At 37.4% G+C, this 21,015-nt stretch overlaps 1 protein-coding gene across 3 annotated transcripts; it reads right to left on the bottom strand.

Moving 5' to 3' along the window:
- Nucleotides 1-9: 9 nt before the first annotated feature.
- Nucleotides 10-17,669, bottom strand: LOC106874149 (origin recognition complex subunit 3). Of its 3 annotated transcripts, none has more exons than XM_089339981.1 (20): nt 17,651-17,669; nt 15,838-15,880; nt 15,484-15,575; nt 13,974-14,124; nt 13,240-13,403; nt 12,026-12,115; nt 11,592-11,752; nt 11,265-11,424; nt 9,578-9,691; nt 9,065-9,198; nt 8,676-8,739; nt 7,586-7,702; nt 6,535-6,614; nt 5,100-5,236; nt 4,252-4,346; nt 3,517-3,608; nt 2,819-2,960; nt 1,655-1,771; nt 941-1,008; nt 10-210 (listed from the first exon to the last, which is right to left on the bottom strand). In XM_089339981.1, exons 4-20 carry the CDS (start codon nt 14,107-14,109, stop codon nt 105-107), a joined length of 1,977 nt encoding a protein of 658 aa, XP_089196107.1. In that variant the 5' UTR covers nt 14,110-14,124; nt 15,484-15,575; nt 15,838-15,880; nt 17,651-17,669; the 3' UTR covers nt 10-104. The 3 variants fall into 3 exon arrangements, with proteins under 3 accessions (XP_089196107.1, XP_014777254.1, XP_014777255.1); XM_014921768.3 differs by lacking the exon at nt 17,651-17,669 and adding an exon at nt 17,034-17,577; XM_014921769.3 differs by lacking the exons at nt 15,838-15,880; nt 17,651-17,669 and adding an exon at nt 17,034-17,561.
- Nucleotides 17,670-21,015: the final 3,346 nt, after the last annotated feature.

Raw genomic sequence — 21,015 nt, 5'->3', positions numbered from 1 at the left:
AAAAACCAATGAATTTCAAAGTTTATTACAGCTTATTTTATATAAAATATAAACAAATGAAATATCTGAGTTTATATCCAGCATGAAAGAAGAGATGTTTAGAATCAACACCCACCCCATGTTAACCGGGCGACATGATCGGTTTTCTGGCGTGTAGGCTTGATGAATCCTAGGAACTGTAATTCTGAAATTGCTTGAATAAAACGAGCTCTAGTGAATAAAGTTAAAGAAATCACAAAGTAACCAAGAGATTAAATAAACAAAAAAGACCATGATGACAAAGATGTCAAAAATTTCGACCACAGCCAAGTTCAATGCCCCACTCATTCTTATCTGTTACATACCTTAAACCTTTATCATTCAGATTACTCTGTCAAATGTGGAGGCACAATGGCGCAGCGGACTCGCAGTCATAGGATCTCGCTTTCGATTCCCAAACCGGGCGTTGTAAGTGTTTATTGAGCGAAAACACTTAAAGCTTCACAAGGCTTCGGCAGGGGATGGTGGCGAACCCTGCTGTACTCTTTCACCACTTCGGGGACTTTGAGTCCCTGGTAGGGTCACCCAATGCAGACAGGTCTGACACGGCCACAACCCAGCTAACTGGAGGGTAATGGTGAATTCCAGACAGAATCTGTTCTAGAATCCAGCAGCTTCCTGGTGGTGTTGGATCATGTCTGCAAGTATCCTGCGACGAGAAGGCACAACACAAGGATGACCTGCCACTGGTCATGTATGGTGGCTTACGAATACAGACAGGGACTGTTTTCACAGACTCTGATCATTCCTTGAAACTCTCATGAACTCACAACAAAACTACAACTATATATAAAGATGGGATGGTCATGACTGGAAAAGTTTTGATCATAAGTCAGCTCAGTCAGAGTCGACCTGGGGTTAAGCAACACATGCACACACACACACTTCAAATAAAGGATACTGTAATACTTTGTGTTGGTCTTTACGTTTCGGTTTGTTTTCAGAATCTTCAAGAACAGTAATAAATGACTGTAATATAATCATAAACTTTAATTAAAACAAACACACCACTGACTTAATTAATCGAAAATGTTTCTGAATTGTTTTTATGTTGCTTGGTAAAACACAAGCAACAAATGGCCAAATTAATAAGATGGTACCAAAAAAATGTATTAGGTTGATGCTCAGGAAAATTGGAAGATGTCTTTAACATTTTAAGCACATGTTTTTCAATGGAAAGAGAAAAATAAAGAATAGACAGTAAGCGTGTCTCAATTAGACAGTCACTGCATGCTGCCCTTTTACTATGGAAATCAGAAATGTCCACTGAAAATTTCCTTACCTGCAGAAAGTAGTTTTATACACTAACCTATCTTTTGTTGAGGAGTATCATGTTTGAAACTATTACAAGAGGCTGGGCACCTCTTCAGCTGGCCAGCTTCTGTCAAACCATCCAACCCATGCACGTATGGAAAACAGACATTAAATGATGATGATAATAATTTCTGTTTGGGTAAAACCTTTATTTCTTAACGCTATAAAACCCCACCAACTTACAACTTATGATGATAGCTTTTGATTCCATAGTTTACCAAGAAAAAGTAGCCCATTTGTAATCTTTAATCCAATCTATATAAAGAGAGTAGTGGAAAGATGAAATATAAATCTTACTTACTTGTAACCAATCATATAAATTGATTAAACGCCCACATTCAAGATGTAGTTTATATGCAACACTAACATCTGGGAAGGTAGACAGAATCACTCCGGGGTCAGCTTCACAGCAAGAACACTATATAAAAATGAAAAGATGTGGCAAAGTTAAGAAAATGTGATCCTTTCTATTTAAAAATTTTATTTAATATGGACATTTTAATTTAATGCTATGAGCCTTTCCACAAAAAAAAAATCATTAAAAACAAAAATAAAAGCAAAAACATCCAATAAAATAAAATCTGTCCAACCCATGCCAGCCTGAAAGATGGATATTAACTCCTTTGTTATCATATTTCTGTAAACATATGCTACCTTTATTAAGTTGGGGTCTGGAACAAATTAGCATAAAATTTTGAAGGAAGATTATAATTTAGACCACTTTAAGACAGTAAGCTTATGTCATCGAACCTGGGGTGGTCTCAAGCAGGTTGGTATCAAAAGGGTTAAAAGCTGATGATGCTGATGATGATCAATGTCATATCTGATAAGTTTGCTGTCATCAATTCACCACAGGGAAGGTTCACCGTCATCAATTCAGTGTCCCCCCCCCCCACCAATAAAATAAGTTTTTAATTATTAATAGTGAGGCGAAAGCAAGATTGTGATGGCACCTGTGCCCAGCATCGCCTTTCTGGCGCTTGTGCCCGCGGCATATGTAAGGACTTTCGAGTGAGATCGTTGCCAGTGCCCCTGGACTGGCTCTTGTGCGGGTGGCACATAAAATACACCATTTTGAGCGTGGCCGTTGCCAGTACCGCCTGACTGGCCTTCGTGCGGCTGACACGTAAAAGCACCCTCTACACTCTCTGAGTGGTTGGCGTAAGGAAGGGCATTCAGCTGTAGAAACTCTGCCAAATCAGATTGGAGCCTGGTGTAGCCATCTGGTTTCACCAGTCCTCAGTCAAATCGCCCAGCCCATGCTAGCATGGAAAGCAGACGTTAAACGACGATGATGATGATGATACTATGGATATATTTTCTCGGTAAACTTACAATTGCAGTGAACTTTCTTTGTGGTAAATCGATGGTGGCGAACTTTCCCTGCAGTGAACTTACCTGTAATGAATGATGACGATGATGATGTCAACATATAAGAAAGACAGAGGATAACTTCAATACGTACCTTGAGATAGGAATGTGGTTGCGAGAGAGCTTTCTGGATGGCTGCTCGAGGACACGCAGTAAAATAATCCTGTAATATTGGCAACGAATCATAGTAGAAGATTTCATGAAGAGGAATGCTTGAGGGACATTTCAAGAAGATTCTAGAAAATAAAAAAAAAAACAGGAAAATAAAAATATTTTCTCAGATCAGCACAAGGCCAGAATTTTATATGTAAGTGATCTAGTCATTTGAACTGGTTGTTAATTAATGATTCTTAACTTACTGACCCTGGTTAGTAAGACAGATAAAGTCCATAACAAGATTTGAACTCGGAATGCATAAGAACAGAACTACATAGAACCGAGTGCCACACTAGTAATATAAACTACAAATTTTCTGAGGAGATATCCAATATGTGCAGGTATGGTATAGGTGTAGGCATGGCATAGACGCAGGTGTAGCTGGGTGGTTGAGAAGCTTGCTTCCCAACCACATGGGTTTTGAGTTCAGTCCCACTGTGTGGCACCTTGGGTAAGTGTCTTCTACTAAAGCCCCAGGCCGACCAAAGTCTTGTGAGTGCATGTGGCAGATGGAAACTGAAAGAAGCCCACTGTGTGTATACACACACCCCCACACATATTTATGTATGTGTGTGTGTGTATGTGGATGTTTGTTTCTCCTTGTCTTGACACAATGGAAGGCAAAGGTAGTCCTACCTGAAATTGCTGTCCATATAGGAAATGATTTCTTCACGCAATTTCTCAAATGGAGACAGTTTCTTCTTTTTCTTATCCATTTCTTGCAAAGTCTGAAACAGATCAAAATACAATCTTTTATCTTTCACAGCATCCAATGAGTTGCAGGAACTATCTTACTCCATACCTCTCTTTCGGCATAGTTTCTACAACTGGACGCCCTTCCTTAATGCCAAACACTTCACATATGTATACCGGATTCATTTTTCCCTGGCACCAACACAGTACAGGTTACCTTGTCCCTGGTAAAACTAAACAGTCCTCTCAACTCTGTGTCATCTCTACTTGATTCACCAACCACTTCACAGAGTGTACAAGGTCTTTTCTCATGGAACCAACACTAGTAAGGCCCCTTGTTATTTGTAAGACTAAAGAAGTCCCTTGACTGAAGGGAGAACAAGACTGAGTGATGACATTAACCCTTAACATTCAAATTACTCTTTCAAATGTAATGCTTATTTATTCACATTATTGGTGTTAAGAAGGGCATCCAGCAGTAGAAACCATGCCACAACAGACAGTTGGAGTCTGGACAGCTCCCTGCTAGCCAGCTTCATGTCAAATCATCCAACCCATGCCAGGGAGGAGCGGCTTATTTTATAAAGGAAGAAGTATTTGAAGCAACACAGCTTATGTAATACTTATGCATTGTGTGTGTGTGTACATTATAAAAGTGAGAGATAGACACAAACTTGCCTTTCGTAGATTATGGAGATTTGTTCGTTTAGGTAACTGTGCCAGTTCTTCATCGTCAGAATTGCTTTTGCCCTCTTCTTCATCAAGTTTCATACCTAGTGGGGAGAAAAAAAAAATTATTTGTTTTAAGGTGACTCTAAAGCAAATGTCTTATGGTGTCATGGTACAGGTGTGGCTGTGTCGTTGAAAAGCTTGCTTTCCCAACCATGTGGTCTTTGGCTCAATTCCACTTCAAAGCACCCTATAGCCATATATAAATATATATATATATAAATTTAGTAAATGGAGTAAAACGCATATGTTAAATGAATTCATTTAAAATATGCGTTTTACTCCATTCACTAAATTTATATATACTCAAGTACCCAAAATAACAAGGAATTTCTACCTCATAAACAGGAGTTATACACCACAGTCATTTTGTGATCTTTGCTACCCTGGTATCTATTAACCAATTTATTTTGTCCGAGTTAATTATTAACTCAGAGAAAATAAATACATATAATGAAATATATATATAAAATAAAATGATAAAATGAATATATATATATATATATATAAACAGATCATATGTTGTCAATTAGTAAAAGACAATAATGATGATGATGATGATGCAATGGGCTTCTTATTGTGCACCAAATCCACTTACAAGGCTTTGGTCAGCCCAGGGCTATTGTAGAAGGCACTTGTCCAAGGTGCCATGCAGTGGAATGGAAAGTAAACTTCTTTGCACACACCCATTCCTGTGCCTGATATATTTCAAAATATATAAAAAAAAAAAAGCACGCCATATACATTTGCAAACATGGTAATTAACAAAATTAAAAGAAGAAAAAAAAAAAACTGACCATCAAGGTCCTCCAGCATTTTCAGAAAGTCACACAATTTAGAACAAACAGGAACACAAGAGTCAGTTAATGTTTGTTTAAGTAAACTGTCTTGGCAACTTATCAGCATATTTTCCAATTCATCTTTTGACAGAAATCTGGACAAAAAAAAAAACAAACAATAAATAAACATTGATCTTAGTCCAAGAGTTTCAAAAATGATAACCAAGCTGGCATTCCAACCATGTGATCTTGGGTTCAATCCCACTGTGTGACACCTTGAGCAAGGCAAGTGTCTTCTACTATGATTCTGGGCCAACATTATTAATCAAGTATCATTATTCTTTATTCATTCATTAGACACTGAGTTGTGGCTACAACAGGGCATTACCATCAAGGGCTTTCGCTAATTAATAGTTAAACTAAAAGACTTGGCTTATAGCAAGTTGTTACGCAGTTCTTTAAATATGTAATTTTATTTGCATTTATTTCTATTTTTATTGCAATCGGTGTCACCCTGTCAGTGCTGCTGTCATGTAAAATGCACTGGTGCTGGCGTCCCAGAGTGTGCAGGGTGCTTCTTATGTGACACCAGCAAAGGTGCTTTTTATGTGGCACTGGCAAAGGCACCAACAACATATCTCTCTTGGTACAGTTGGTCATAATGATGGCATTGGTTACATGAAACCAAAGAGATTCAACAGAGAGTTTTGTATCATTAAAGAATTTTGGTGCATCTAAAAATTTCATAGCAAGATAATGAGTGTTCTTGCTCTTTCAGTAGCAGATTGTGAGAAAGGACAGAAGTGGGATGAAGAGAATTAAGAAACTTTTTGGTGGGATAAAGAGAAGTGGGATGAAGAGAATTAAGAGACTTTTTGGTGGGACAAAGAGAATTAAGAAACTTTTTGGTGGGACTAAGAGAATTAAGAAACTTTTTGGTGGGACGAAGAGAATTAAGAAACTTTTTGGTGGGACGAAGAGAATTAAGAAACTTTTTGGTGGGACGAAGAGAATTAAGAAACTTTTTGGTGGGACTAAGAGAATTAAGAAACTTTTTGGTGGGATGAAGAGAATTAAGAAACTTTTTGGTGGGACGAAGAGAATTAAGAAACTTTTTGGTGGGACGAAGAGAATTAAGAAACTTTTTGGTGGGACGAAGAGAATTAAGAAACTTTTTGGTGGGACGAAGAGAATTAAGAAACTTTTTGGTGGGACGAAGAGAATTAAGAAACTTTTTGGTGGGATGAAGAGAATTAAGAAACTTTTTGGTGGGACGAAGAGAATTAAGAAACTTTTTGGTGGGACGAAGAGAATTAAGAAACTTTTTGATGGGATAAAGAGAATTAAGAAACTTTTTTCCCCTCCAACTCATGACAGCATCAAAAAAATGAACATTAACAGAACAACATCAACAATGGCGGGGGACAATGACAGAATTGTATTTTGAACAAACCTCAAAAGATTCATAGCTTCTTGGTACTGTTCCGAATCACAGACAAATTGTTTCAAACATAACAGATATAATTCTCGTCTCTGACAACAGAAAATGAAATTATTTCAATGTTTCTTATTTCTGATTGTTTAATTTTAATTCTAAAGAGAAAATCAAAAATCTGGTACAGATACAAAATCGGCTTTCTGGACATGATGGTCCAGAGCCTCTTATAACGTACAGGTATTTGTACTTCATTTAATTAATTAAATTTAATAATTTGTTTAATTTAGAAATTGTTGACCAAGATGACCACACCTGGATCAGAAAGATGAATAATTAAAAAAAGATCTTTAGAATCATAGATTCCTGAGAATCGATGTTTAACATAGATGTGTGTGTGTGTGTGATCCTCATCGCTTCACATCCACTTTCCATGCTGGCATGGGTATATAGACATATAGGTAGACAGACTGGCAAAAAAAAAAAAAAAAAAGGTCCAACACAATAATTACTAAACTTCAAGATCATTGGGCTCACAATCACAAGGTAGTGAGTTCGATTCCTGGTCAGGGCTGTGTGTTGTGTTCTTGAGCAAGACACTTTATTTCACGTTGCTCTATTTCACTCAGCTGTGGAAATGAGTTGTGACATCACTGGTGCCAAGGTATATCAGTCTTTGCTTTTCCCTTTCCCTGGATAACATCCGTGGTATGGAGAGGGGAGGCTGATATGCATGGGTGACTGCTGGTCTTCCATAAACAACCTTGCCTGGACTCATGCCTCAGAGGGGAACTTTCTAGGTGCAATCCATCTCTTCTGTGTGGCGACATGTAAAAGCACCCAGTACCCTCCGTAAAATGGTTGGCATTAGGAAGGGCATCAGACCATAGAAACCATGCTGAATCAGACTGGAGCCGCTCTCCAGCTGGACAGCTCTGGCCAAACCATCCAACCCATGCCAGCATGGACAATGGACATTAAATAATGATGATTGTGATGAAATTTAAGGTATTGCCCCAATGACAGAAACAAGGAAAAGTATAAAAAATAGAAAAAAAATAAATCTTACTTGCTTTCCAAGTGGATATTTTGGTAATTTGCCAACAAGAATATGAAGACAGTTGAGCATAATGAAGAAGTTCTTGTGATAGAGGTGGGAATCTTCCAAAAGTTTTGCTAATTCTTTCTGGAAATAACAAAACAGAATACATTAATATATCATCATCACCATTTAATGTCCTCTTTTCCGTGCTGGTGTGGGTCACATGGAATTTACAGAGGCAGATTTTCTACAGTTGGAGGCCATTCCTGTCACCAACCATCACCTGTTCCGTTTCTTTTTATTTATATATACATATAGTGCAATGGCCCAGTGGTTAGGGCAGTGGACTCATGGTCGGAGGATCACAGTTTCGATTCCTAGTTGTGTGTGTTTATTGAGCAAAAACACCTAAAGCTCCACGAGGCTCCAGCAGGGGGTGGTGGCGACCCCTGTTGTACTCTTACGCCCCAACTTTCTCTCACTCTTTCTTCCTGTTTTTTGAGTAACGCTGCGATGGACTGGCGTCCCGTCCAGCTGGGGGGAACACATACGCCATAGAAACTGGGAAACCGGGCCTATGAGCCTGGCTAGGCTTTAAAAGGGCACATAATAAATAATAAAATACATATAGCAGTATACGTACATCTTTTGCTCAGCTTATATATATATATATATATATATATATACACACACACACACATGTACAATAGGCTACTTTTATCTACCAAATCCAATTCAAAAGGCTTTGGTCAGCCCCGTGCTATTGTGGGAGACACTTGCTCAAGTTGTCCCGCAGTGGGGCTGCCCCTGAGACCACATGGTTGGGAAGTAACTCATGCCAGCATAAAAAACAGATGTTATATAATAATAATAATAATAATAATAAGGATGGTGGTGATGATGCTGATGATAATGATGATGATGGTAGTAGGGTTTTTTTTTAAACATTGAATGGCTATGAGAGCCCATCTGAGTAAAATAGGAATAAAAGGGATCCATAGGCAAAATAAAAAATGGATGAGAACCACTGATTAAAGCCACAACTTCCACATCTCTCTCTTATGAACCTGGTGCTCCATGGATATACTAAAAAATTACATCAAAATAATGTACTTACTTTTAGTGCTTTATCATTGAGGAGTAAACTCTTCTGTTTACTGTGCGGAGATATCTCGACATATCTGGAAAGGAAGAAAATAGAAAAAACATTGTCAGTAATTTGACTGTGGTCAAGCTGGAGCACTGTCTTTAGTCGAACAAACTGATCCCAGGACTTATTCTTTTTGAAAACCTAGTGCTTATTCTATTGGGTCCCTTTTGCCGAACTGCTATGTTATGGGGACGTAAACACACCAACACCAGTTGTCAAGATAAGGATACACACACACACATGCATGTGTGAACATGAGTTTATTCTGCGTGAATTAGGAAACGGTGAGGAGTGAAAATTTTGGGACATGATTACAGTTGGAAAAAAAAAGCGTGATTACAAAAATGTTGACTTACTTCATGAATGATGGAAGATGCCGAACAGCTTCAGGGTCGGTTTGTTTAATGTGTTGTGTCATCATCTCGGAGTTCTTTTCAGGAAGAATTAAATAACTCAAAGGGCAGCTAAAGAAGTGGTCAAGAATACTGATCTGAAATTTAGAAAAGAGACCATGTCTTCTATTGCATCAAAGATCCAATGGCAAAAAAAAATAAAGAACTAGATTAACAATTCACAGGGTTTAGTCCTTTAGCATTCAGGGACACAAGACATACTTACCCATACAAACACACACACACACACAACAGGCTTCCTTCAGTTTCCATCGACCAAATCTACTCAAGCCTATGGTCGGCCTGAGTTTGCAGTTGAAGACACTTGCCCAAGGTGTCGCACAGTGGGACTGAACCCAGAACCATGTGGTTGGGAAGCAAGTTTCTTACCAAACAAATGAAATAAATAAATAAAAACAGGAAGAAAAAGAGCAAATATAGAAGATGTGAGGAGAATAAAAACTAAGGAAATATTACCTTGATTCCTTTCATGAAATAGGAGATAGAGAAGTTGTGGTAGAGGAACACATCAAGCAAGTACTCAAAGACTTTTGGCCCCAACTTGAAAGGAACATCAGCATTTAGCAGCGTCTGAAATGGTTTTTCAGAGAATATTAGTTCTACGACAAAGACTAGTTGGAATCGTTAGAAAACACACTCTGTAAAGCGGTTGGCGTTGAGAAGTGCGTCCAGTCGTAAAAACGAAAAGAAAAACTGAGAGAGATTAGTTTGGACTTCTGGGTTCACCAGTTCTTGCCAAACAATTCAACTTATGCCATGAAGACCAAAGTTAAATGATGATGATGATGATGGTGGTGGTAGTGATGATGACAAGGATGATAATTATGGTGATGATGATGATAACAATAATGGAGAAGATGACAATGATTATGATAATGGTGACGATGTGATGATGATGATAATGGTGATGATGATGGTAACGATGATGATAATATTGGTGACGATGACAATAATGGTGGTGATGATGACGATAATGATGACTACTGTACTACACACTACCACACTATTACACATCACTTCTACTACTACACTACAATGACTACTAATGCAAAAACCTATTATTAGAACCATTACATTGCTGAAGACTGGGTGTTATGATGTGCATGCACCACAATCCTGGTAATGACATCTTGATTTCAATTTCCACCTTCATTACCAATCTGATTGAAATCGCCTCTGGCTCTGAGTACAAATGTCTTGTTTTCATAAGTTTTGAATTAAAACCTTCCTCCAAACCTTAGTCACAATTTATGTTCCTAACACTAGCAGAATGATAACTAAGTTATTTTACTAAATTCTTTCTTATATTTAAAATAATTGAAAGAAACACAGAGCATCTCAACAGAAATATGGTAACAAAAGGGTTAAAATATATAATAGAGAAACAATTCTTAACCCTTTCGTTACCAACCCGGCTGAAACCAGCTTTGGCTCTGAGTACAAATGTCTTGTTTTCATAAGTTTTGAATTAAAATCTTCCACCAAACCTTAGTCACAATTTATGTTCCTAACACTAGCTGAATGATAACTAAGTTATTTTACTAAATTCTTTCTTATATTTAAAATAATTGAAAGAAACACAGAGCATCTCAACAGAAATATGGTCACAAAAGGGTTAAAATATATAATAGAGAAACAATTCTTAACCCTTTCGTTACCAACCCGGCTGAAACCAGCTTTGGCTCTGAGTACAAATGTCTTGTTTTCATAAGTTTTGAATTAAAATCTTCCACCAAACCTTAGTCACAATTTATGTTCCTAACACTAGCTGAATGATAACTAAGTTATTTTACTAAATTCTTTCTTATATTTAAAATAATTGAAAGAAACACAGAGCATCTCAACAGAAATATGGTAACAAAAGGGTTAAAATATATAATAGAGAAACAATTCTTAACCCTTTCGTTACCAACCCGGCTGAAACCAGCTTTGGCTCTGAGTACAAATGTCTTGTTTTCATAAGTTTTGAATTAAAATCTTCCACCAAACCTTAGTCACAATTTATGTTCCTAACACTAGCTGAATGATAACTAAGTTATTTTACTAAATTCTTTGTTATATTTTAAGTAATTGAAAGAAACGCAGAACATCTCAAAATAAATACGGTAACAAAAGGGTTAATATAAATATTAAAATCACAAACCTCATCAAGAAGATGAGTCATATATTCTGATGGTGGTGGCACTTGAAACTTTTCCATGCACAGTTGAGATGACACCAGCTTGGGGAGGGAGTTGTGGACAGAATTCATGGTTGTAGCTACACCAAAAATGAAGACCAATGGTAAACGACATTGGTAGGAACTGGAAGAAAAAGTTCTAAATTTTGGCAAAAGAAATACATTTACTCATGTACAAATTTTTTAACTGAAAAATTGAATTCATAAACATAAAGACAAGAATCCTCAACAGAAGAAGAAAAAAAATGAAAGAAAAACATGCAATAAGGATGTAAAGATGTTAGTTCTAACCTGCATATCATAATAAAATCTTGCAATGGTTTCAAAGTGAATGATTCCAGGTCTTCAAATATAATAATTATGTTTGGTAGATTTGGCAAAGAATCTGCATTTACAGTGTCTTCATTTTCTGACCGTTTCTTTTTTGCAGGTGAAGGAAATTTTCCAACTTTCTATGAAAACAAACACAAGAAACACTAAATTCAATAAATGGCAGCTTAGATTAATTAGATTAATTATTACTAAATCAATCAATTGAAGGTGCATGGCTTAGTGGTTAGGGCATTTGATTCATGATCTTAAAGTTGTGAGTTCAATTCCCAGTGATATTAAGTCCAATATGCCAGTCTCAGCAACTTTCATCAACTTTTTAATTAGTTTTTAATTAATAGACATTAAACTATTAATCTTGTACAAAAAAAGAGTGAATATAAATCACTACTGACCTTGTATTTATCATAATACCAACCAGCCAATGTGTTCAGGGTACATGGAGCAGATTTTGGATTCAAATCTTCTTCATCGTCTGAAAAGGACTGAAGAATTCAAAGTTAATCTAGGAAAGAAGTTAATCTAAAATAAAGACAACAGAGAACAGGGGGATAAAAAAAAACCCAGACATATAAAGAATTTGGAAGTGACAGCATGAAATGAAATCCTAAAAGAGATAAATAGTGATAGAGATGAAAAAAGGACAGTCTATCAATACTTGAAAAGGTTGTGGATACCACTTTTTGACCTCCATATAAAAATGGATGCGCGGTTAAGAAGTTTCAGAATCAGTCTCACTGTAGGATACCTCCAGCGAGTGTCTTCTATTATAGCGTCAGACCAACCAATGCCTTAGGAGTGACTTTGGTAGATGGAAGGCGGCGAGCTGGCAGAAACGTTAGCACGCCGGGCGAAATGCTTAGTGGTATTTCGTCTGCTGCTACGTTCTGAGTTCAAATTCCGCCGAGGTCGACTTTGCCTTTCATCTTTCCGGGGGTCGATAAATTAAGTACCAGTTACGCACTAGAGTCGATGTAATTGACTTAAACCCTTGTTTGTCCCCTCTATGTTTAGCCCCTTGTAGGCAGTAAAGAAATAAAATGGAAACTGTAAGAAATCTGTCGTATATGTGTGCATGCATGCACATGTGTGTGTATGCATGTGTGCACACATGTATGTGTGCAGAATGTGTATGCATGGGTGCATGAATGTGTGTGTCTGCATGTATGTCCATCCTGGTTTTGGCACCACATGATAGTTGTGAATGAGTACCACTGTCATACAATTTCGATGTTCTGTGTAACCATGTCTGACACGGAGAAATATTTACCTTGCTTGGAAACAGGTGAGGGGGGGTGACAGGAAACATATCAGCCTTAAACTCCATCTGACCCATGCAAGCATGGAAAAGTGAATGTTAAAACGATGACAATAATCATCATCGTCATCCAGTTTTAAATAGGCACAGAGTCCCTGCATGTAGTTAGAGGTGACTAAGAGTTGGTGACAGGAGGAGCACCCAGGTATAAAAAATATCTACCTCAATAAACTCTGTCCAACCCATGCAAGCATGGAAAAGTGGAGCTTATGATGATAACGCTGTTACTAAAACAACAAAAATACACAAAATAAAAAAAAAAGACTCTGAGACTCCAAAATGTGTAATTACCATTTGAGAAGATTGATGTATAATCTGTCCAAGAACTTGCTGGATAATATTCCTGACTGTGGTACAGTTTTTTGAGGTTAATGATGCAATCAGGGGACTGACCTTCTGTTGAAGAATGGTGCATAGATTGGAGAACATAACTGTATGGTCAGGAGTATTGACACCTAGAAGAGAGTATAGGAGATGTTGAGAAAGAGAGAGAGAGAGAGAGATAGGAAGAATGATGTTTGTGGTAACATAGGTTATATATCAAAAAGAAGTTTCATACAAAATTCCTCATGCTGAGAGAACAGCAACAGGAATGAAGATAAAATTGAATATATAATCCTCGGGGGAAGCACAATGGCCCAGTGGTTAGGGCAGCGGACTCGCAGTTTCGATTCCCAGACCGGGCGTTGTGAGTGTTTATTTATATATCTGTGTGTGTGTCTTTGAGTCTGGTTGTCCCCCACTTCAACGCTTGACAACCGGTGTTGGTGTGTTTATGTCCCCATAGCTCAGTCGTTTGGCAAAAGAGACCGGCAGAATAAATACTAGGCTTTAATAAATAATTCCTAGGTTGATTTATTCGGCTAAAACCCTTCAGAGCGATGCTCCAGCATAGCCGCAGTGAAACAACTGAAACGAATAAAAGAATATAAATCCATGATGATTCCATCATTTAGCCCACAACTTGCAGGTTAAACGGTGTGAATACTAATGACTTGATTGACAAAGCGTTCAGTTAAGCTCACCTGTAAACAAGACTGCAGTCGGTATCTCTTGAGTCCTTGATTGCCTTGATGCTGAACCTGTGTTGTTGCTTAGGCTGAAGTTGATGTTGCATGATCTTATGTACTTCAATAAACTACTGAACAAGTTCTCAGTCATGTCAAACTGTAAGTCCTAATGTAAAATAAACAAACATGTAATTGATTGAGTTCACCTTCTTGTACCTTGAGAATTTACTCTGACACCCCACCACTACAATTTTTACAATCTTCTTTAGTTACTTACACCCACCCTTATATAAAGCAGGGTAAACTTTTATTTCCTCTACAGCAACACTTTTGTTCCAGACTCTCTCTGTCATACTTTACCCTTTCAACACCAGGTATAAAACCACCATTACCACCACCCCTATCAAATATTTTCCTCACTTAGTTGAGGGAGCTTTTTCCTTTTGCCCCCGTTTTTTTTTTTTTTTCTGTCTTGCAAGTTACTTGACGATCTCACTACTGCTAGTGGCATAAAAAAAAAACACTGTAAAGTAGGTAGGTATCAGGAAGGGTCCCTAACCATATAATTCAATGCCAAAGCAGACACTGGAGCTTGGCACAGTCCTCTTACTCATTGCTTTCTTTTGAATTGTACCACCCATGCCAGCACAGAAAACAGACATTAAACAGCAAAGATGATGGTGACAAATTTGATGACAATGAACAGAGTACAACAGTTTACTAAGAAGAGCTATGATCTATTCGGAATACTGATCACACGGTCATTTTGCAATGATTACCTAAATGCTATCCCTCTCTCACTCTCTGGGAGAGAGGCACAAGCACATACACAGACATATACACACACGGCAGTAACTTCCGCCTACCAAATTCAATCACAAAGCTTCGGTCTGCTCGGGGCTATAGCAGAAGACACTTGCCCAAGGTCTGCTTATTCAGAATCAACTTGGGACTAAACAACAGCAAACTAGTTGAATACTAAGGAAAGAGGAAAGATCACATTTAATACAAAGAGGCACACAGACAGATAAATGCTGAAGATGACGTTGGTGCCACATAAAAAGCACCCAGTACAATCTGTGATTTGGTTGGCACTAGGAAGAGCATCAGGCAGTAGAAACCAAGTCAAAACACACTATGGAACCAAGTGTGGCCTCTGGCTGTGCTAACTCCTGCCAAGCCGTCCAACCCATGTCAGCAAGGAAAATGGACGTTAAATGATGATGATGTGATAATGAGGATAACCAGAGGAAAAAAATCTATTTGACTTAGAAGCACAGATAAGCCATTATGTTTCCAACCAGGATTTTTTGATTCTGGTCACACATTTTATTTTACAAAGTGAACCCGAATGAGGAATATAGCTTTACTGGGTCTGCCAATCTACTGCCAGACTTAAAGAAATAAGTAACAAGGTTGATTTATTCGACTAAGCACTTCAAGGCAATGCACCAGCATGGCCATAATTCAATGACTGAAATAAGTAAATAAATAAATAAATTAAAATAGATAAAAATATATCTACCTGGAATTTCTGGTTGATCTGATTCCAAGTATCTCTATGTGATTCAAAGATTAAATTAGCAATGGCATTTCTGTTAGATTTCAAAATTTCATCTAAAACAAAGAGAAAAAGTTCAATAGCAGGATTATGACAAACATCAAAATATTGGTTTCAAATTCTGGCACAAGACCAGCAATTTCAAGCAAGGGGCTAAATCAATTAAATTGAGACCAGTGCTCAACTGGTACTTATTTTATCAACTCTGAGAGGTTGAAAGGCAAAGTCAACCCCCAATGGGGGATTTGATTCTTATTTTTAGATGAATGAAGGGGTAGGTTACACATTTTCAAAATAAAAAAAAACGGATTTACATACTTGTGTTTAGTCTTTTTTTGTTCCCTTTAAAGGCGAAGCATCCCTAAAAATAAAAATTTTAAAAAAAATATTGAAACAATTAATAATAGACCAAGACATAATTCTGGTATAAGTAACAGACAAAGAAATGACAGATACAAGAAGAATTATAGGTATCTTCTAGAATTTTTTATTACTATTAATTTCTAGAAGAAAAACTACACCAGAACTACAGTTTTTGAAAATTATCTGGTGAAAATTTGATAAACCCGAAGTGGTTGGAAGAAATTGAACAAGATCCGTCTGGTACTTATCTTATCCGTCTCTTTTGCCGTACCGCTAGATTATTGGAGCATAAACAAACCAACATACATATATGACAGGCTTCCACACAGTTTCCGTCAACCAAATTTACTAATCCAAGGATAAAAACCGCGGCGAAGGTAAAGAATACGCACACCTGGTGTTTAGGGTCTTTGTTACGCCGAAAATTGGAGAGGTTTAGGGTTACGTCGAAAATGGGTGGTGTGCGTATTCGTTACCTCCGCCCAAACCGGACCAAATTTTTCTGTCAGCGGCGGGCTGACAGAATCGTTATCGCACCGAATGAAGTGATTAGCCATATTTCTTCAGGCTCTTTACGTTCGGACTTCAAATTCCGCCGAGGTCGACTTTGCCTTTCATACTTTTTGAGATCGATAAAATAAGTACCAGTGGAGCACTGCAGTCAATGTAAATCGACTTACGCCCTGGTTAAAAAATTGCTGACCTTGTGCCAAAATTTGAAACCAATATGAATGTAGCTGTAGCTACACACAAATGATAAATACATAAAATAAAGAAATTCTATTATGTGTAACCACAACGACGTAATTACCTAATTTTATTAAAAATTCAACGATTATGCTTCAGATGATGTACATTACGACTATATATCGCAGTCCACAGTCACTCAAAAAAAAAAAAAAGTTCACAACAAATTCCGAAATAACAGAAATCTAAATCATCTAAAAATGTAACTCTGGAAAATTTTGTTAGAAATTACGTATTTTTTCAGAAAGCTATAACAAAACAATATCAGTTATACCTTATAGTGTTCATATCAGCATACATAATTTTAATTACACGTAATATCGTTATGGCTTTCTTTAAATATATATATATATTATTATTATTTCATAATTTGGCGAGAGAATAAAGATAATAATGTAAGTTACCTTAGAAATAGAGCTTGTGGCCATTCTGAACCTTGAAATGTCAGTCACAGTGTTGTTTCAGAATTCGCGGGAAAATATACCACGTGTAAAGATATTGACGTGTGTGTGTTTGCCCGTTATATATGTGTGTGTGTGTGTGTGTGAGTCTGTATATATCCGGTTTGATTTGCAAACAGGATATATAAGAACTAAAAACATGAGTTTATATTTTTCATTTATTTTTAATCGGCAGAGGTTGTAGAGTTTTTTTTTTATAACCAGCAGAAATTTTAATGATTTTTTTTTTAGTTTTAAGTACATATCTCTGCCGGACTAATCTTTTCTGCTATAGACACAAGGTTTAATTTTTAGGGGAGGGGACTAATTGATTACATACACCCTCAATACTCAACAGGTACTTGTTTAATCGATCTCGAAAGGATGAAAGGCAAAGTAGAACGTAAAGAGCCTGAAGAAATATCGCTAATTATTTTATCCAACTCATTAACGATTCTGCCAGCTCACCACCTTATCTGCGGGACTAATAATGAAACCAAAACAATCGGGGAAAATTCAAAACTAGACTTGAGTCTTCCGAATAGGCGAAACGAATAAGTAGATATTTCAAAGTCACTTACCAAATATCATAAAATGGAACTGTATTAATTTTTAATTTTTTCTCTTTGGTTAAATATTTTCAAATTTACATTTATAACTTCTTTAAAATGTTTCCATTGTTGCTTTTGTTTCAGAATTGGTTTATCTTTTGATAATCAGTTTCATTAAAATTATTTCCATCAATCAATTTGTAACGTGATGCAATATGATAATTATTTTATTTGTAGGCCTTTCCAATTCATGCCGATCGCCCCCTCCCCGCATCTTCTGCTGCTTTACCCCCCCTACACACACTTTCTTTTTGCTTTTCTTTCTTTTCCTTTCTAATTTTTTTTTATCGAAGGTAAAGAATACGCACACCCGGTGTTTAGGGTTAGAGTTTTTGGATTTTTGAGTAATTGTTCAATTTGGTTATTCATTTACTTGTTTCAGTCATTTGATTGCAGCCATGCTGGAGCACCGCCTTAAGTCGAGAAAATCGACCCCAGGACTTATTCTTTGTAAGCCTAGTACTTATTCTATCGGTTTCTTTTTGCCGAACCGCTAGTTACGGGGACGTAAACACACCAATGCATATGGACGAGGACAGCTGTGTAAAGAAGTGCTCATCTCTAACTGTGGAGGGAGTCTCTGATAGAAGTAGACCCAGGAAGACAGGGGAGGAAGTGGTGAAGTATGCTTTTTGAACTTTGGGCCTCACTGACAAGTGACTGAGACCTTTGGCGATATGCTGTGCTTGAGAAGACCCATGAAGCCAAGTGAAATCATAGTCGTGGCTGATGCTGGTGTCATGTAACTGGCACCTGTGCCAATGGCACATAAAAAGCACCTTTTGAACGTTGGGCCTCATGGAGGCAAAGTGGCTGATGCCGGTGGCATGTGAAAGGCTCCTTTCTAGTGTGGGGCCCTCACAGAGAAAATGACTGAGACCTTTAGCATTATGCCGTGCTTTAGAAGACCCATCAAGCCAAGTAAAATCAGTCATGGCAGATACTGGCATCATACAAATGGCACCTGTGTCGGTGGTTCGTAAAAGTACCCATTACATTCTCAGAGAGGTTGGTATTAGCTGTAGAAACTATGCCAAATCAGACTGGAATCTGGTGCAGCCTTCCAGCCTTGCCAGCCCAGGTCAAACTGTCCAACCCATGCCAGCATGGACAACGGGTGTTAAATGATGATGTATGTACACATATACGCATATATTTTAAATCTTGCATACAGGCTCATCCCCTGCAAGCCTCTCTAGCTGAGCATCCCTAATCTTGCAGGCTTGTAAGTTGCTGGTGCCACATAAAAAGCACCCATGCCGGTGCTGTAAAGTGGTTGATATTAAGGATGGTATCTAGCCGTAGAAACCATGCCAAAACAGACATGGAGCCTGAACAACCCTTCAGCTGGTCAGCTCCTGTCAAACTGGCCAACCCATGCCAGCATGAAAAACAGACATTAAATGATGATGATGTAGATACATATTTATGTATGTTTATATAAAAGAACAAAGTAGTCAGAAGTTGGTGAAATATTGTTTATTATATATTATTCTTCATAGAACTTCTCAAAATGTGTGGGTTACTGCATACAGGGATTTCACTGTGTGTGTGGTGAAGAAATGTCAGCTATTTATTGAAGAATGTGAAGAATTCAAATATTCTCAACAAACTTGTTTATTTGAATCTAGGGAATTGGTCAAAGAACAAGTTCTGGGACTAATCAATGATGTGGTATGTACAGCTGTTTGTTGATCTGAATCTAACGCTCTGTTCTGAAGCATATGCATAGTGAGTCCTACATCAGGTTATTAGAATCACAATACCTAAATGAAATACACACACACACGCGCACTATAAACTCACGCTCAACTCATTTTTCTTTCATTTATGCCAGTTATTTCAGATATAAATGCATTCTATACTTTTTTTGTCTATCTTGTTCTTTTAGTGACAAAGCAAAGCAACTACTGTGCTGTTGATGCTTATTGAGGCAGAAACATGAGTTCACAGTTGTTTTCCTTTCTCCAGACAACGAGACATCATCTTCCTCAAGGGTGAGTCAATTTTGGAGAACTCTGCATTTATGTGATTCTCTCCTCCACTGCTACCCCTTATCAGGTCACAGTTACCATCAAATCACTGCACTTTCAGTAAATCAATAATTCATCTGAGCATTACAGGAACGAGCAAAAGAAGAGTCATCAAGTGAAAACACAGAGGCTGCTGAGAAAGCACTGAGATGACTCTGATTGAGAAGAAGAAATCAGTAGGGTCAATATAATACAGCTTGGACACAGGTCTAAGTTTGCTTGGCCTTGGTTGGGTCACCTGGATGAAGGTGTACTAAAACATCCACTGACCACATGTGCAAGCATTGCATCTATAGGTGTAGGTTTAACTTTAACTGTCATGTATACAACTTGAACTGACGCACATATCAGTACATAAACATACATTCACATGTACATACATATGCACACACACACACACACAAACACGTCTACACACTTACCCTATTACTCACGTACATCCATAAGTACATACGTGCATACTCACATACATACATATATACATACGTGTATAGGCATGCACACATGCATACGCATGTACACAGATGCATACGCGCACACATGTACACGCACATACATACATACATACATACATACACATGTACATATATATCATGAACTAACTATTACTTTCTCAGATGCAGCACAGAATTTTGTCAGTGAACAGGTCGCGGTCTCAAAGCGACGAAAATATTTTGACAAATTAAATTTAAATGTTGAAGTCAATCTAACGGATTTTGTGTGTTATTTTAAATGGCTTATAAACACCTTCCACGCTGCAATTGTATCATCATCATCGTTTAACGTCCGCTTTCCATGCTAGCATGGGTTGGACGATTTGACTGAGGACTGGTGAAACCGGATGGCAACACCAGGCTCCAGTCTGATTTGGCAGAGTTTCTATATATATATATATATATATATATATATATATATATTGTGGATTAAGAAGGCAACCAATGGTTTCATGTTAAGGAGATTTCCACAATTGTTCAAGCAAACAACATGGAATTTTGGTATGCATCTCCACTAATAAAAAATATCATTTATCCACCAATGTGATATTGGGCACTCATTCTTACTGTTTCATACTAGTGTGTGTATATATATATATATATATATATATATATATACACAGATATAGATATATATAAAATACACACATACATACACATGTATATAGGCATGGGATGGAAAAAAATCTAGGTCTCTCAAGAAAAAAATGAAAAAGACCTCATGCTATTCCATTTCTTCCTGTTTATAGACCATCACACTCAATTTGACTGAGTTTCTGTTTCACGAGGTTGAAAAAAAATATGTACC

The sequence above is a fragment of the Octopus bimaculoides genome, chromosome 22 (assembly GCF_046866305.1).
Source record: "Octopus bimaculoides isolate indiv1 chromosome 22, ASM4686630v1, whole genome shotgun sequence".
NCBI lineage: Eukaryota > Metazoa > Mollusca > Cephalopoda > Octopoda > Octopodidae > Octopus > Octopus bimaculoides.
Note: the sequence above shows the minus strand (reverse complement) of the source record. Positions and strands in the feature narration are given on the sequence as shown.